At 39.9% G+C, this 16,362-nt stretch overlaps 1 protein-coding gene across 3 annotated transcripts in view; it reads right to left on the bottom strand.

The window, feature by feature from the left end:
* Window positions 1-10,600: 10,600 nt before the first annotated feature.
* LOC306855668 (ubiquitin-like domain-containing CTD phosphatase 1) overlaps window positions 10,601-16,362 on the bottom strand; it is a 35,627-nt gene continuing 29,865 nt past the window's right edge. The window contains exons 10-11 of one of the 3 annotated variants that reach the window (XM_079394467.1): window positions 13,494-13,621; window positions 10,601-12,821 (exon numbers count right to left, since the gene is read on the bottom strand). In XM_079394467.1, coding sequence (XP_079250593.1) covers window positions 12,794-12,821; window positions 13,494-13,621 — 156 coding nt within the window. In that variant the 3' untranslated portion in view covers window positions 10,601-12,793. The remainder of the gene's footprint in view (window positions 12,822-13,493; window positions 13,622-16,362) is intronic. The other 2 variants (XM_079394466.1, XM_079394468.1) reach the window with 2 other exon arrangements.

The raw sequence follows: 16,362 nt of genomic DNA, 5'->3' as shown, positions 1-16,362 counted from the left end.
TCCACTGAGAATTTGCTTCTACTTTCTTTTTTACTTAGTTTTACTTTCTCTTTTTACACATCTCACGTCGGCACTGATCACCTACAACATAGAAACACTTTTGGACATTGGAAACCGCTACACCAACCTGTTTCAGGACACTTTATCCACGAATCCTGCGTGGCCTCTGGAGATTCTTCGGAACGCGGAGATAAACAACACCCCCCCCGAGGCGACGGATCAAGAAACACCGCGGGAAGCGCGCTGGAATTCGAGTCAGACTCAGGAAAAGGGCTCACAGTCCTCCTCTCCCAAGCATTCTCCTCGCTAATGTCCAATCCTTGGAGAATAAGATGGACGATCTTAGAGCCAGGATTAGTTTCCAACGGGACATTAGGGACTGTAACATCCTTTGTTTGTCAGAAACGTGGCTTTTGTCCTCGGTCCCGGACACTGCTGTAATGCCGAGTGATAACTTCTCTGTCTTTCGGACGGACAGAACAGCAGAGGCCGGTAAATCCAGGGGTGAGGAGTATGTTTCATGATCAACAAGAAATGGTGTGACCCCAGGAATATCTCCATTCTGTCGCGTTCCTGCTCGCCTCATCTGGAACATCTTTCCATTATCTGCCGCCCATTTTATCTGCCCCGGGAGTTTTCATCGATCATTGTTACTGCTGTGTACATTCCACCACAGGCGGACACTGGCTTGGCTTTGTCTAAGCTTCACGATGTGCTCAGCGGCCACATTAACAAACATCCTGACGCTGCCTTCATCATCGCGGGGGACTTTAACAAAGCCAACCTCAAGCAGGTCATGCCGAACTTTTATCAACATGTATCCTGTCCAACTAGAGGACCAAACACACTGGATCATTGCTACACTCAGTTCAAGGATGCCTACAAAGCCCGCTCACTACCGGCTTTTGGCAAATCGGACCATGCCGCCATCTTTCTAACACCGAGATACAAACAAAGGCTCGTTCAGGAACCTTCGGTGCAGAGAGTAGTGACGCGCTGGTCCTCCCACTCAGAGACTATGCTGCAGGCGGCGCTTGATGACGTCGACTGGGACATGTTCCGGGCGAGTTCTTCTGACGTCAGCGAGTTCACGGATGTAGCATTAAGCTTCGTAAACACGCTAACCGAGCAAGCTACAGAAACAATAACGATAAGGACATTCTCCAATCAGAAACCGTGGGTGGACAGAACAATCCGTGCCGCGGTTAACACACGCACCGCCACTTACAATGAGGCTCTTCTGTCTGGGAATACGAGCGAGTACAAAGCATCGTGCTATGCTCTCCGACGCGCAGTAAGAGCTGCCAAACACAGATACAGAGAGAGAATTGAGTCTCATTTCCAGCTCAACGACTCTCGACGGATGTGGCAGGGACTGAGGACCATCTGTGATTTCGGAAACAAATCCTCCGCGGCGGTGAGAGCAGATCCGTTGCTGGCCGACGAGTTAAACATCTTCTACGGCCGCTTCGATGGCAACGGCGGCGGCGCGTTTCTGCCGACCAGCGCGTCTGGAAGCAACAGGCAGAGCAGCGATGATCCTGTAATCACCGTGTCGGAGGATGAGGTTCGGAGGGCGCTAAAGAAAGTGAACGTCAGGAAAGCAGCCGGACCTGATGGGATAACCGGCTGTGTTCTGAGGTCCTGCGCCGATCAGCTCGCTGGTTTGCTCACTTCTATCTTTAATGAGTCCCTTGCTACCGCCGTGGTTCCCACCTCATTCAAAAAATCCATCATTATCCCTGTGCCAAAGAACAATAAACCCTCTTGCCTGAATGACTATCGCCCAGTTGCCCTCACATCTATAGTTATGAAGGTTTTTGAGAGACTTGTAAAGAGCCACATTTGCTCCTCCATCCCTGATACTCTGGACCCTCTTCAGTTTGCCTATCGCCCAAACAGATCCACGGACGATGCCATTTCCCACGTTCTCCACTCTTCCCTCACACACTTGGATAGCAACAATGGAAATTATGTAAGGCTGCTATTCATTGACTATAGCTCAGCTTTCAACACTATAGTCCCCATCAAGCTGGCATCTAAACTCACAGACCTCGGCCTAAACTCCTCACTCTGTGACTAGATTCAAGACTTCCTCACCGGCAGACCTCAAGTGGTGAAAGTTGGCCAGTTCACCTCAAACCCCATCACTCTGAACATAGGAGCCCCACAGGGCTGTGTCCTGAGTCCCCTGCTCTACTCTCTCTACACGCATGACTGCGTGTCCTCTCACAGCTCCACATCTATTGTCAAATTCGCTGATGATACTGTGGTTCTGGGCCTCATCTCCAACAACGATGAGACCGCATACTTGGACGAGGTAGAGAGACTCACATCATGGTGCCAGGACAACTGCCTCTCTCTGAATGTGAGCAAAACTAAAGAGCTGATCATGGACTTTAGGACGAGACAGCAGCAGCCCTACACTCCTCTTATGATCAGTGGGACCCCTGTGGAGAGGGTGAGCAGCTTCAAGTACCTCGGTGTAAACATCTCCGAGAACCTGACTTGGACTACACACATCCAAACGCAGGTAAAAAAAGCCAGGCAAAGACTGTACCATCTGCGACAGCTGAGGAAATTCAGGGTCTCACCAGCAATCCTGAAAACTTTCTATTCAGGGACCATAGAAAGTGTATTGACTCAGTGCATCTCAGTGTGGTATGGAAACAGCTCCAATCAGGACTGCAAAGCACTACAGAGAGTTGTGCGCTTAGCTGAGCGCATCTCAGGATCTGCTCTCCCCTCTCTGCAGGACATCTACCTCAAACGCTGCAAAAATAGAGCTGTCAAAATAATCAAGGACTCAAATCACCCTGGTAACCAGCTATTCACTTTGCTTCCATCTGGTAAGCGCTTCCGTAGCCTGATGGCAAAAACTGAGAGACTTAGGAGGAGCTTCTTCCCCCAGGCCATCAGGCTCCTAAACTCTAACTCTGTGTCATAACATCACTTGACTCCATGTAAATATCACCATATCAATAAGCTATTCATAATTTTTCTCTACCTCATATTGCTGCTATTATATACCCTGTACAACTTTTTTGCACATTATTTTGCACATTCCTCTTAGTACTATTTAAGTCAACAACATACTGACCTGCACATTTATATTTATATTTTTTATCTATCTTTTTATTTTATTCTTCTTATTTTATTTTATTTTTTTCTACTTTTCTTCTCTTAATATTTGTATACTTTATAATTGCATTGTCCTTGGAGCGGACCTGACCTACATTTCACTGCTGGTTATACTCTGTATAATTGTGTATGTGACAAATAAAACTCTTGAATCTTCCTCTTGTGCTGCCTTCTGGATGTGGCAGACTTTCTGTGCTTTGGTGGTTGCTGTTGCACAGACGTGAATGTGATTCTTGAAGTTGGAGTTCATTTAGCAGTTTGCTAGTGAGTGATGGGTGACTGAGGTGATGTTCTCTGGTACCTCAGTTTTCATCATTGGTTGGCCGTGAGAGACTTGTTCATTCTGGGTGGTTGTTGAACAGGTGCTTGTCATCTCTGATATGGTGTTGTACCATGTGATCACCGGCCTTCCGTTCTGTCGCTGGTCACAGCGAGCATGACTCAATTTTGTAGTCATCCGTGTTCAGCTTATCTTGAAGGAACTCGTTCAGTTGTTTCATGACTTGTTCCATGTCTTCTGATGGTAAGCTGTCTTGTTCTTGTGCGAACTCAGCACTGTGCATGTCTGAGTGGTGCTGAGGTGGGTTTCGTTGTCGCTTACCCACACGAGTCGCCCTTGGATGAGTCAGGCGATTACCTTTGGATGTCTGGTTAGGTTTCCAGTTGTTGTGGTTTCTTGAGGTCCCATGGATTTTTCCAGCGGTTGGGCTGATAGCTGTCGTGGACATGGGGGTCACGTTCTCTGTGCTCTTGATGGAGGACTCTGGTGTTGTGATGCAACTGGGTGTCGTCCAGTGCAAAGCTTGAGTCTTTGTTGACAGAGTTCAAGAGTGTGGAGGTTTTGTTACCTTTCTTTGAGGCCATCTTCTGCTTGTTGTAGGCCTTCTGTGTTAGGTCACGCAACTGTTGGATGGTCATGGAGCCTGGACAGGCCATGACGCCTAGATGGTGGCTGACTCCAGGGTGCAGATTTCTTAGGAAGAGGCTTTTGAAGTTCACATCCTCTTCAATGTCAGGTTCGTTGTGTGCACCAAAGTAGGCTTGTCGGAGTCGGTTGTAGTAAGCTTGTGGAGCCTCTTGTCGACCTTGTTTGGTTTCTAAGGCAGTTAAAAGTCCATATTCAGATTCATAGTCTGTAAACTCTTTAATCAGGACTTCGCGAAGTAGCTGGTAGTCTGACTTCGTTCGACTGGGCTGTCGATCTAGAAAGTTTCGTACCTCGGAACTGGACGTGGCTCTAAGGAGGTACAACCTGTCTCTGTCAGTCACATGAGGTCTCATTTCCAGATAGAAGTCGATATCTTGAAGATGGGCCTGGATGGTGTGGCCCTCTGTGGAGTTCGGGTTGAACTTGCTGATGTTTTTAGACAGCTTGTCGAGGTCTTTGATGGTCATCCCATGAGCAGCTCCGAGGTCTGCTTGGATGGGAGGTTTTCTTTCGTTGACAGGAAAGAGTTCTGTGGCGAAGGCAGGTGAGGTTTTGGGTTGTGGCTCTTCGCTTCTTTCGCTGTATACCAGTTCTTGGATGTGGGACTCTGCTCTGCTCAGCAGAGGTGAGGCTGAGAGCTGTTTCTCTCGCCTTGGCTCTTGTTTCTGCTCATTAGCATGTTTAAGTTCTTTTCTGACCTTGTAGAGCTGATCGTTGGTATCGTCTAGTTGTTGGGTCAGATTGTCTATTTTAGAACTGTACCTTTCAAGGTGGTCTTTCAAGGCACTGATTTCTGCATTCTTGTCGCTGATGTCATGCTTGGCTTTCTCTAGGAGCTGTTCAGCATACTGGAGTCTGTTTACCAGGTCTTTCTGGGCAGCCTTTGCATGTTGTTGGTCGAGCTGAGCTGCTGTCAGGGCTGCTTGGAGCTCCTTAACTTGTTCCGTTGTTTCCTGCTCCCTTTTGTTGGGTGCTTTGTGTTGATCTTGAACTTTCACTTCCAGTTTGTATATGCGGCGTTGAACACATGTCAGCTCCTCTTGAAGGTGGGTGACGTGCTTGTCGCTCAGTTTCAGCTGGGTTGTGAAGGCATAGCTTAGAGAGCTGGAGATTTTGACTAGCTCCTCGTGGTTGTTGTTCTGGCTTGAATCTTGTGTCAGGAATCTTCTCAGGATTAGGATTATTATTAAAAATAATAACAGTTCAAGGGTCTTGGGGGTGAGGCTGTCTGTCGTGCCTCTCAGCCAAGTGTTCCCATCTTCCCCTTGTGCAAAGGGGTTTGCAGTCTGCGGCATGTTGGCACGCAAGGGAGAAGAGAGACTGACACAGATCTGTGTGGAGTAAAAGCCTATGTGTGGTGACAACTACGTGTTGTGTCAGTGATTTTGAACCACTAGTGTAGCGTGGTGATGACTGTGTTGGTCGCAGGTGGTAGACTAAAGATGTGAAGACTTCATCACTCTAATGAGGAAGAGGGGAAAGAGAGAAACAGGTGAAAAACAAATTCAATTAAAATAAACAATTCCCTTTTTTTTTCAAATGAGGAAAATTTAGTTATTTTTTCTTTCAATTGAATATTATCAAGAAGGCAAACAATATTATTAAATCTCTGTTCTAGACAGACGACTATAATAATAATTCTGATATCTCTTTTTTAGTCCGACAGGATTGACAACGTACACCTTACAGTTGGACCGCTCACCAGGGAGGCTGCGAAGGCAACGGTTGCTCAAAACTTCTCTATTAAAATTGATCTCAGCGTTGCATGAGATGTTAAAATTTTGATTGCGTTTTAATGCAGGGAGGTTAGGAAGAACGATTACAATCAAATTCGTAAAGATGGTTAGTCTTTTTGACAAGCTTGTGTATCACATTCGCTTAGAATTGATTGATGGTCCTTGCAGGTCCCCACAAATGTGAAAAGTGAAGATGAAAGAAAGCAGGAGAGAACAGGAGAGAAGAGAAAGAGACAGTAAATCGAGTGGATCGGGTCCACTAGCAAGCAGTTATGCTGACTACGAGTTGTTGTCAGTTGCTCCACAACTAACAAAAATAAAATTTTGGGTGCAAGAGATTTGTCTCTTTAATTTATTTGAACTCGTAGTGAGGGATAACAATGTCTCCTATTAAGGCTCAGGTGAGACAAAGTAAAATGAAAATTAATAAATGTCAAAAATAAACAAAAATTGAAATTAAATAAAGGAGGAAATCCGTAAATAAAAATAGTGGCTAAGTGTATAACCAAAACAGGAAGAATGAGGGAATAAAACGCAATAAAGTAATGAGTGAGTATAAGTCTGAATAGAATCTATTAATATGGGTAATAAATCGATTAGATAGAATAAGTTTACTTAAACTTTCCAAGTTCAAGACTTATTTGTATCTAAAATGATTAGGCCCAGAAGAGACTAATAGAAGTATCGATCATATGAAATGATCTGAGGGAAATTTGAATGATTCCAAATAAATTTAATGTTTTAATTAAATTTTGAATTTGGCACAATTAATAATTGTGAACTAGTATTTCCCTTTCTAGTAAAATGCAAATAAGTGGTAAGAAGTGAGAAATTAGAGAAATGAGAAAGAGAAAGACCAACAAGTCTATTAGTTGAGAGGTGTTTAAAGGGTTAAATCACTTTAGCTTTCCAAACACACACACTGTATTAAACCACCGGATGTTAACGCTAACTGCTAACCTTTGAGGCTAATAGCTTTAGCATAGACTTCAATGTAAACAACCGTTTCGTTAGCTTAGCAACAGCATGAGTTTGTTTACATCAGCATCGATGTGCTGCGCGTGCGCAGTACAAAGTTGCTCCGGAAGTAGGTTAAGACTTCCGTGTCACGATCGTAACTGTGGAAACCAAAACAAACTCTAGTGGATTAGCACATGAATTGTTGCATTCCAGTACAGTTAAGCATGTTACATGAAATGTCAGCGCATTTCAACACTGTACAAATAAACAACACCGCTTTTAGTTGTTCTGCGATGTGGCGCTTAAACTCTCAGTTCGTTCAGAGTTAAACTTTATTCAATAACAGCTTGGTGCTGCAGGGAAACAGTGCTGGTGTATCAGAAGCCCGTGCCAGTTTCTCTGGACACATAAACACAACAGGTTTTCTTCGCTGTTGGTTCAAAGTTAAACTTTACTTGATAAAGCTTTTAAAAACTCCCATTAAAATCTCCCGGACACACGCAGTGTTGAGCGAGATTAACTTCACTTAGTGAACAGTTACACAAACAGACAAGCGTTATTGTCTAATGTTTAACTGAGGGAGTCATAGATGATTTAACAATGGAACACGCACTGCTAATCAAACTATGAATAATAATGACTCCGCTCAAAACTATTCTTTATACACTGATTTATTTCCCGTTTAATCACTGCAGTTTAGCTTCGTTCTGCTAACAGACTGAGATTCAGGAGAATAGCTACTGACTGACCTGGCACCCGCAGGACATCACTTCAACTATAAAACAAGGCATTACAGAAAGAGAGGAACACGCTCAATTTCGACCTTATTGTACGATCTCAGATGCTAACTTTAAGTTCACTTACTGCAGTTTGAGAAGCTCTTTGCTGTCTTCATTCATTCAAGCGGGGCGCGCGCAACTGACGTCACTCACGCGCATGCGCACACACACACAAGTCTCGTCTCTCATCCGCGGCAATAGAAAAAGATTAAATACTTGGGCTGTGTCCAAATTCAGGGTCTGCATCCTTCGGAGTACTCATTTGAAGGATGTTACGTCACAGCGCCGCGACAAAGGCTGTCCAAATTCGTAGGATCCTTCAAATGCGGCCCACAAATACGTCCTCCTTTTCCCCGAATTGGAAGGATGGGTGTGGTGGATCCTTTCCCGTCCTACCTATCCCATAATTATTTTCGGCAGAGCGTAATGGCGGACGAAGCGAGCGGTAGCGGAGTGGGAGAGGAGTTTCTCTGACAAAACAAGCTAATGTTTATGCTTCGGCTCAATGAATTTGTAGGAGAAATTAGTAGAATACTTAAAAACAAATAAAAATAGGCTATAATGGCTTACCTGGATGTGACTGTCTTGTAGTCTGATATGAAAAACTCTCCGACAACGAGCAAAGAAAGTATTTAATTTATTTAATTGCTTTATTTCTTCCAAAAGAATTCAAATGAGGAGAATAACTCTTTGTTTGTCCATTTTCCCGCTTCTTGCTTGGCGCTGTCACGGTTGCTAGGCGACAGGATATGAGCAACGGGTAAGGGAGGGAACTGAAAGAAGGGTAGGCTGTCCAAATTCACAAACACCGACTTCCGGGTTTTGCGGACGTCGGAGGATCCCTCCTCCTTCAACCGGGTAGGAAGGATCCTAAGGAGGATGCAGACCCTGAATTTGGACACAGCCTTGGTTTATGCTCACAATTTAGATTAATCTGCCCAAGCATTCTCCACCAATAAAAATGTAGGGGTTATACATTTTATAATATTAATACGTAATTTAAAGAAATAGTTTAATTTAGCTCAAAGGGAATAATTTATGATTTTATAGGGATTTGAACAGAATCAGTGTTATGGCGATTCACTGAACGAGCCATATGACAAACTCTGCACTGGATATTAAAATCCCAAATATAGTGAAAACACTATTAAATAGCACAGTAACGAAATCGACAGATTAAGGCATTAACTTGTGAGCAGAAAACACAAGATACTTCTCTTTTAAAATATAAATCAGATTTTATTTATATAAACCTAAGACATAAACTAATCTAACACATGAACACAAGCATTCACACATTCACACGTTGCAGAAAGAGAGAAAGTAAGGAAAGGATGAGTTTAAGAGAATGGAAATGTGAAATCCCAAGTTCACAGCAATATGTGCTATTGCATAGACCTGAACAACCATCAATCACTTATTTAACCCTCGCTTTGAGTTTCTCAATGAGGCTAAAATTTATATTAAATACACCAATTAGAACCTGTTAGAACCTGGAGGTGTGTTGCTTGCTTTGCCAGTGTAACGGGGTTGTGTCCTCGTTGCAGACAGGGGGGTTCCCCGAAGTGTCTGATTGGCTGGAAGTTCAGTAGTCTTTGAAGTGATGTCTCTTGGGCGTTGGCTTGCTGGAAGTTGAAGGAGTGCAGTCGAAGCTGGACTTTGTATCGAACTTACATTAACACACGAAACTCCACGGAAAGAAAAGAAACTAAAGTAAAAGAATAAAAATAAAAGGGTGTGACGAGACTAAGTTGTTTTCCTTCTCATTATGGCACGTGGGCCAGAGCACGCTCAAAGGGCAGCACTCGGTGAGAGGGACAAGGGTTGGAGAGCAGGGGTAAGAGCGTAAAAAGTAAGAGAGAGGGAGGAGAAAGCGGACAAGAATTTTAAACTCAGCTTTCAGACCCTCCCATCTGGATGTCTTGACCAATTAGATAGGCTATTATCTTAGCTAGGGTGTTCTTTACATCATAAATCAGCTTGTTATCAGTCACATGGTCCGAATTTTACAGGCTCTGGCAAAGTACACCTTTTTGAACATGATTTCATAATAACAAGACTGATGCATTGGACAAAGAATTGATTGGAAGAAACACTTAAAGCATGGATTTTCAAGCTCATACATACTAAATATGCAATATTTATCTTTAAGGCTCGAGCTATTCAATACTTATTGAAAAGACATACATATTATTTGATTAAAACATGATATGTGGTTTACAACATAATATGAGGTTCTGCATAAAAATGTCCTTTTAGGATGATTTTATGTGCATATGAAAAAGAAAGTCTTTGTATAGTTCTAAGGAGAACGAAGGCATGTTCTTTAGACAAAGGAATGTTGGGTTGGACTGTCTTCTATGTGGGGGAGAAGTCAGTCTAAGGAAGCTTGTGAATACAATCGTGGAACACGTGATGGTCATCTCTTTGACAATCAGTCTTGATTATTTGCAACAAATTTGACAGTCTCCTTCTTGAATTGGAATTATCAATAAGTGTTATTTGTCTCAGTGTTGCAAGCTGTTTGGGGAAAGAGGCTTGCTAGTTGGGATTGCTTGCTTCCAACTAGATTTATGACGTCCTGTTCCTTAAGGCCTCTCTGCATTCCAGCTCCTCAGGTTTCAATGTTCTGATGCATCTTAAAATTGTCTGATTCAGTCTCTGATATCCTACAGCGCTATACAAATAATATTGACTTGACATTATGTGTCATTCACCGGTGAGAACTTTATAGCACAGTTAGTAAAAGTACTACAATACCAGGAAGGAAGATTGGGTTGTTGACGTTTGCCTGCCATTCTTGCTCTGCACAGCGTGCGTGAAGGCGCTGATGACATATCTTTTAGCCAGTTTTCATTACATACTACTTTGAGTTATATTAAACATGAATTACCTTGGCAAAATCCCCAGGACATTAGAAATGCCGGGTTATTAAAGTAACGTTAACAAGCTTATAATTGCAGGTTTATCAATCCTAGCTTCACCATACAATCGAACTGAGAGTTTTCTCTGCATTCCTCATCATGGACCTGTACCACAATGACCAGACAATGCTTCACCTGTGCCCTGATCTTTATTACAAACTGAGAGGGGGAGATGTTTAATACAACTGATAATACAATTATCACCAAAAAAAAGTCTGCGTTTAAAATTGAGAAAGAAAAGCTTCTAAAATGAACATGTCGCTAACTAGCTTAGCCGCTAGATGCCGAAATAACATATTAGATTAAACTATTTGTGCATATAACTCAATATATTGCGTTTGAATCGCTTGTGTATTGGAGCAGGGGACCAGGCATTAACGATACGATGGACATCGCTGATTCTTATTTGGCAGATCTCGGAGACATCTAATAAATACTGTCATTTTGGGCGCGAATTTAAACGAAAAGGGAGAACTCTGATTGGATGTTCAGTTTAGCTAATGAGTCAGTGCCTGAGAATTACAGTGGAAGTGATGAAAACGAGCACGTAAATGAAGGCGGCACAGACAGAAGTCTGTTACATGATCTTTCCCAATCATTCTAGTACGCGAATGTTTTCATAACAATGAGCCGCATAAAATGATTACAGTTATCAACGTTACTGATATTCAAAATGGTAAGCAAGCACTGCTTTGTTTACGTTCCGTATATATCTTGTATATATTATTTTCGGTTTCTCCTTTTGAATGACGAATACATACTATTGATAGCTACTGAAATAGAGTTAATTCCTCTCACGCATGCGTAGGACACACATGTTAGTTTGCCGTCAGCTGTAGTCTGTGCGGTGTGTTCGAGCGCAGTCTTCTGGTCCGACAGCTTGGTGTGTCCCGGCCTTTAACTTACGTTTACAATTAGAACCTTAATGTAAAGTGTAACCATATTATCTTACATAGTATGTAGACCTAGTCCGTATTTAGACTTGAAATATGTAAGCATCTTAAAATTTAGGACTTTAAGGGATTTTATTGCTACCCATTTTAAAGGGGGAAAAAAGTATATAAAATCTTGACTGAAGTTTGCATTTATTCATTTTAGAGATGCTTTATTCTAAGTGAATCAGGAATACAAGTTATTAATTATGAGGCAATGAACAAGAGAAGTGCTAGTAATACAAAGTTTCAAACATTAAGCATTAACCTTTCATTTAAAATAAGTATTTAATGTTAATATATGTAAGGATCAATGTCAAGGGCTGATATGTAACAAATACACACTACTGTAAAACCATCCTCCATAATCTCCACCATCCTCCACCTCCATAAATCAAATGCCCACATTTAAATACCAGCTGAAATGCAGTTAGACAAAATGCAATACTGTTTACGCAAGTTAATATCTACGGTCTTTGACTTAACACATACTTTCAAAAACTGAAGGGGGAGAAATATTAACAAGCTCAATGCTATGACCTGGTAGATAAATCGTAAATTAATTAATAAATAACAATCATCATCTGCCACGCTATTTTGATATGAAATATTCTTTATCTCCCTAGAATAATGTGACTGCTCTAGAGAACAAAAAACATACACCAAACTAACCATTTAACATAAGTTTTGTATTTAAAAAAGTTCATTTAAACATGACAAGTATTCATTGTTCATTTGGAGAACTGTTTTTATCTGCTGATAAAGATGCAAATGCGTGTTCATCTATTAACCTCTTTTTTGTTGTCCGAAATAACATCTTTTTGGAATTTAGAGCCATTCAGAAAGAATCATGTTGTCCAGAATGTTTGCTTCGTTCAAGAAGACATGATCAGTTATGCTGGTCATACTGAAGACACGGATCTATTGCACCTTCCAGTAGCATTCAATTTCTATGAGATCACTCACACACACCATTCAAGCTAAGCATGGACTAAGATTTTGCCATAACAATTACATATGCATCATATGCTCTTTCAATCAGACGTTAATAATCATTTTCAAGTTACCACCTAATAAAAGTTGACATTAATTATAGGAAGAAGGATGTGTCTGGCAGAAAGTGAGGTAAGAGAAGCATCATGCTTGCTTTAAATGTAGTCAATGCTATTATTTTGTTGAATGCATTCATTGACCTGTTGAGGTAAACAGTGTTCTGAGGAATACAAGTGCTTGAATCACATTTGTCCTGCAGTAATGACCACTATAAAGAGATGCAAGATGAACAACGCAATATACAGAGAAGCTGATCTTTGGACCAGCAGTTGTTTAGTAAGGATGGAGTTTCCAGCACCAAATTTTTCTAGACCGCAGATTCTCCTCAGTGCTGAAGATGTTATTGATTCTGCTTCTTTGAAAGGTACCTATTGGACAAGGAGACAGAATTATTAGGGTTATAAAAATAATTTATTACACACTTGTATTGAATTGATTACACCATATGCTTATTAATAAATTATAATTAACCACAATTAGTCACATATCTTAATCTTTTTAAAAAGACAAATTATTGTTAGAGACAATGGTATTGAAGAGACAAAAAGTGTTAAGTGTTCATTCATAGCTGCACACAGTGCATACCTGTTATTTTAGTATCACCGATATACAAATATATTTTTTGTTATTATATTTTTGTTTCAAACCATTTTGGTGTCATTAACGTGCTCAAAAAACTCTTGAAACTTTGCACACACGTTGTAGTGAGTCACAGTCATAGTGCCACCAACTGGTAGCAGGAATTGTGTACTTAAAACTGCTTTTAAAATCGTCCTCTTACGTTTACCCAAATTGCTTCAAACCAGATCAGAACAATGTCAAGACACAGTTGTTTTTAGTTTTATTGCACTTAATTTTAGTTTAGTACTTCATCTTAAACTACCTAGATGTGCAATTTTTAAAATTGTTGTTTAAAGTAAAACCATTTTTTTATATTATTATTATTATTCAGTTATTCATTTTTGTATTTCAAGTAGCTTTATAATCAGCACTCCACATCTCTCTTCATTAAAGTGAATATAGTATTTTATTCACTTTACCTTTCCCAGTGCTTATGGTTGAGACCTGAGAAGTCATCAAGTTTAGCAATCTCCTTCAGATACAGAGACAGCTTATAGAGTTCTTTGTCTTTCTCACGGTTTAAGTGTGCCTTCATGAACGGTCTGATCTGTGACCAATACAGAATGACAGAAAAAATTAACATGAGTGGTGGGAAAAGATATAAAAAAATGCTCTGATGCTTACATATGCTCAATATTCTGCTTGCTGTCAGTAATCTTGTGAACAAGCATTTAAACTTCCATAAAGTTTGGAAAGGTTGAAGCAAATTACTGTGGGTTCATTGCACAGGATACGTGCTGTGAGAAACTTGTGCTTTTGCACAATTAATATAATTAATATAAACATGATTATAAGTTGACCCCTTGTCATATGATATGTAACTTACAGCTGAATAAAGTGTTGGGAATAAGTACGCAAAATTATTTATTAGACAAACAACGGTAATATTCTGTAAATCTAAGTCAGCTTCAGAAGCTTCCCAGAAAGCAGATTCTCTGCAGCTTTGGCGCCTCCGTTCTGTCGCTATGACATCGTCAGGATTGTCAAGCGTTCTCAGTGTTTTGCTGGCATGCGGCTGATTTCATGCGCGAGGTAAGCTGTCAGCAAAGCGCTCGCCAGCGGAAAAATGCTATGTTACTGCCAGATCTCGATTGCCAAAAATTACACTGTGTTTGCTGCAAAACTAACTCCTCTAAATCAAATGGAGAAAAAAAACAACAACAAAAAAACACTGTAACAGTATATTTTCATGCTTTCTCAAGCAAAGCAAATTTTGAAAGTCCACTGAAAACATATCTTACATTTTTGGTCACAGACAATGTTGAAGATGATATTGTCAACATGCCTAAGTGGTAAATTAAAAAAAAAAGTTTATAAAAGCTGCAGTCCGTAACTTTATTTTGGATAAATAATCCGAAATCAATTTTTGAGCAAGTACATAACCAGCCAGTGTTCAAAACTATCTCATTGCGTTAGCCCAATTCACAACGGTAAGCTTATAATAATGTTTTCTAATTTGAGTGATACTGGTATGAATTCACGGGAAATTTGAGTATGCCGCTGTATCATTAGGGTAAACGTAGCTATTAAGCTCATGTACCCATTAAGCACACTTCTGTTTTTGAGATCAGATTATAAAAACAAAAAATAATTTATTATCCTACTTGATGTCTTAACCAATTGATATACCTCCTGTAATTGATATACCTCCTGTAATTTCAAGTCAATCAGATCATTGCACACTGAGATATGTCTCTCCATGTGTTCACAATGTCTGGCGGACTTTCACATTTTGAAAGCTGTCAAAAAACTTTCACCAAAAGAGTAGTCCCTCAAATGTGTTTTTTTTAGTTGTTTTAGCCTTTATTTTGGGTAAGTTTCACTACTTATTGTACAATTAAGCGATTAAAGCTCAGACCTTTCCATATTATAACCTGGAACTTGGATGTGAAAAATAATTACATTGGATCCAAAAGATAATTTTAGCAACATAGCACAGATGCTACAGAACACAGTTAGCTGACTAGCTGTATAAGATTGTGTGCTACGCTAATATATTACTTCACAGGCTTTACTGGGTTGTACTTTTACATCCATAATATTATAAATTTACAGTTTATTGCTGGTCTGTCGTTTTACAGTGCTGTGATTTTTAAAGATTTCATTTTATTTTAAGGTGAGCTTAAAGGTTACACGACTATGAAAATCACACAGCTTCAGTGTGACATCAATAAGAAAAAGCATAATTTCATAGATATTGTTAATAATAGTTGTTCATATTAAAATATGTATGAACTTAATACATGACCTAGACTATTTATTTAGCAAAAATCATGTCATTTTGATAAATATTACATGAAACATTAAAAATTGTTGCTGCTGTTAATTGCTGTAAATTGTTAACACTGTTAAGCTCAGTGTGCTCTCTTTAAGCTCTTCCACATTGAACGTCTATGTAAATACTTCATAAACAGACTTTAAATATTAACTGATGGTTGTCACTTTAAGTTAATCGATTTTCAATGGAATCAGTCGACTCAAATCTGCAGACTGGTTCTGATCTTTGGCAACTAGCATCAGCTTCTCCAGACTGTAAATCTGTGGAAAATCGGGGGAAAAAAATAATGTAGTGTATTCCAGTCTTAAGAGCTTTTAGCAACCATTTAAAAAGAGGTTTCACAATAAGGCTAGTTTCTATGTTCATCCCATGAATTAAATGTTTTATTGGTTTGTTTTATTTGATTTTTAAATGTTACTTAGCTGAACGTGGGCTAGTATAGATGTTAATATGTGCTTAGATGACACTTCACCATGAATATATAACTGATCGACTTTTTTTTTTTGTGATTGACTTTGTACCCTCAAAAAATATTTTTACAATTATTCTTCAAAAATGTTCCTTAAAATAGACAAGTATTTTTAATAAAACATGATGTGAGTTTAATGGGTACAAAAATGTACCCATTAAGCACAGCCGGACTTTTTGAATTTAATGATGCATGTCTTAATTTAAATGCTTTTGTCATTTAAAATAAAATTAAATATTTTTGTGTAAGAGATTCATATTTTATTTTAACATAACGTTTTGTACTGAAACCAATATCTTGTGCATTAAAAATGTCTCAATGTAGATTTTGGTGATCTTAATAGGTACTTTTACCCTATATCACGTCTATAAACAAAGGCGACGTCCCAACTAGTAGGCTATTACGCATGTGAGGATGCTGCAGGTGGCAGATCATTAATAGCCTTTTCTCAAAGCAGCTAGAATAATTAAATTTATTTTGATGCCGGATTGTAGGTAATCCATAAAGGATTATGTGTTTATAAAACACATGTGACTGAAAT

The sequence above is a fragment of the Barbus barbus genome (genome assembly GCF_936440315.1).
Source record: "Barbus barbus genome assembly, chromosome: 36".
NCBI lineage: Eukaryota > Metazoa > Chordata > Actinopteri > Cypriniformes > Cyprinidae > Barbus > Barbus barbus.
This window is presented reverse-complemented; position numbering and strand designations above follow the sequence as displayed.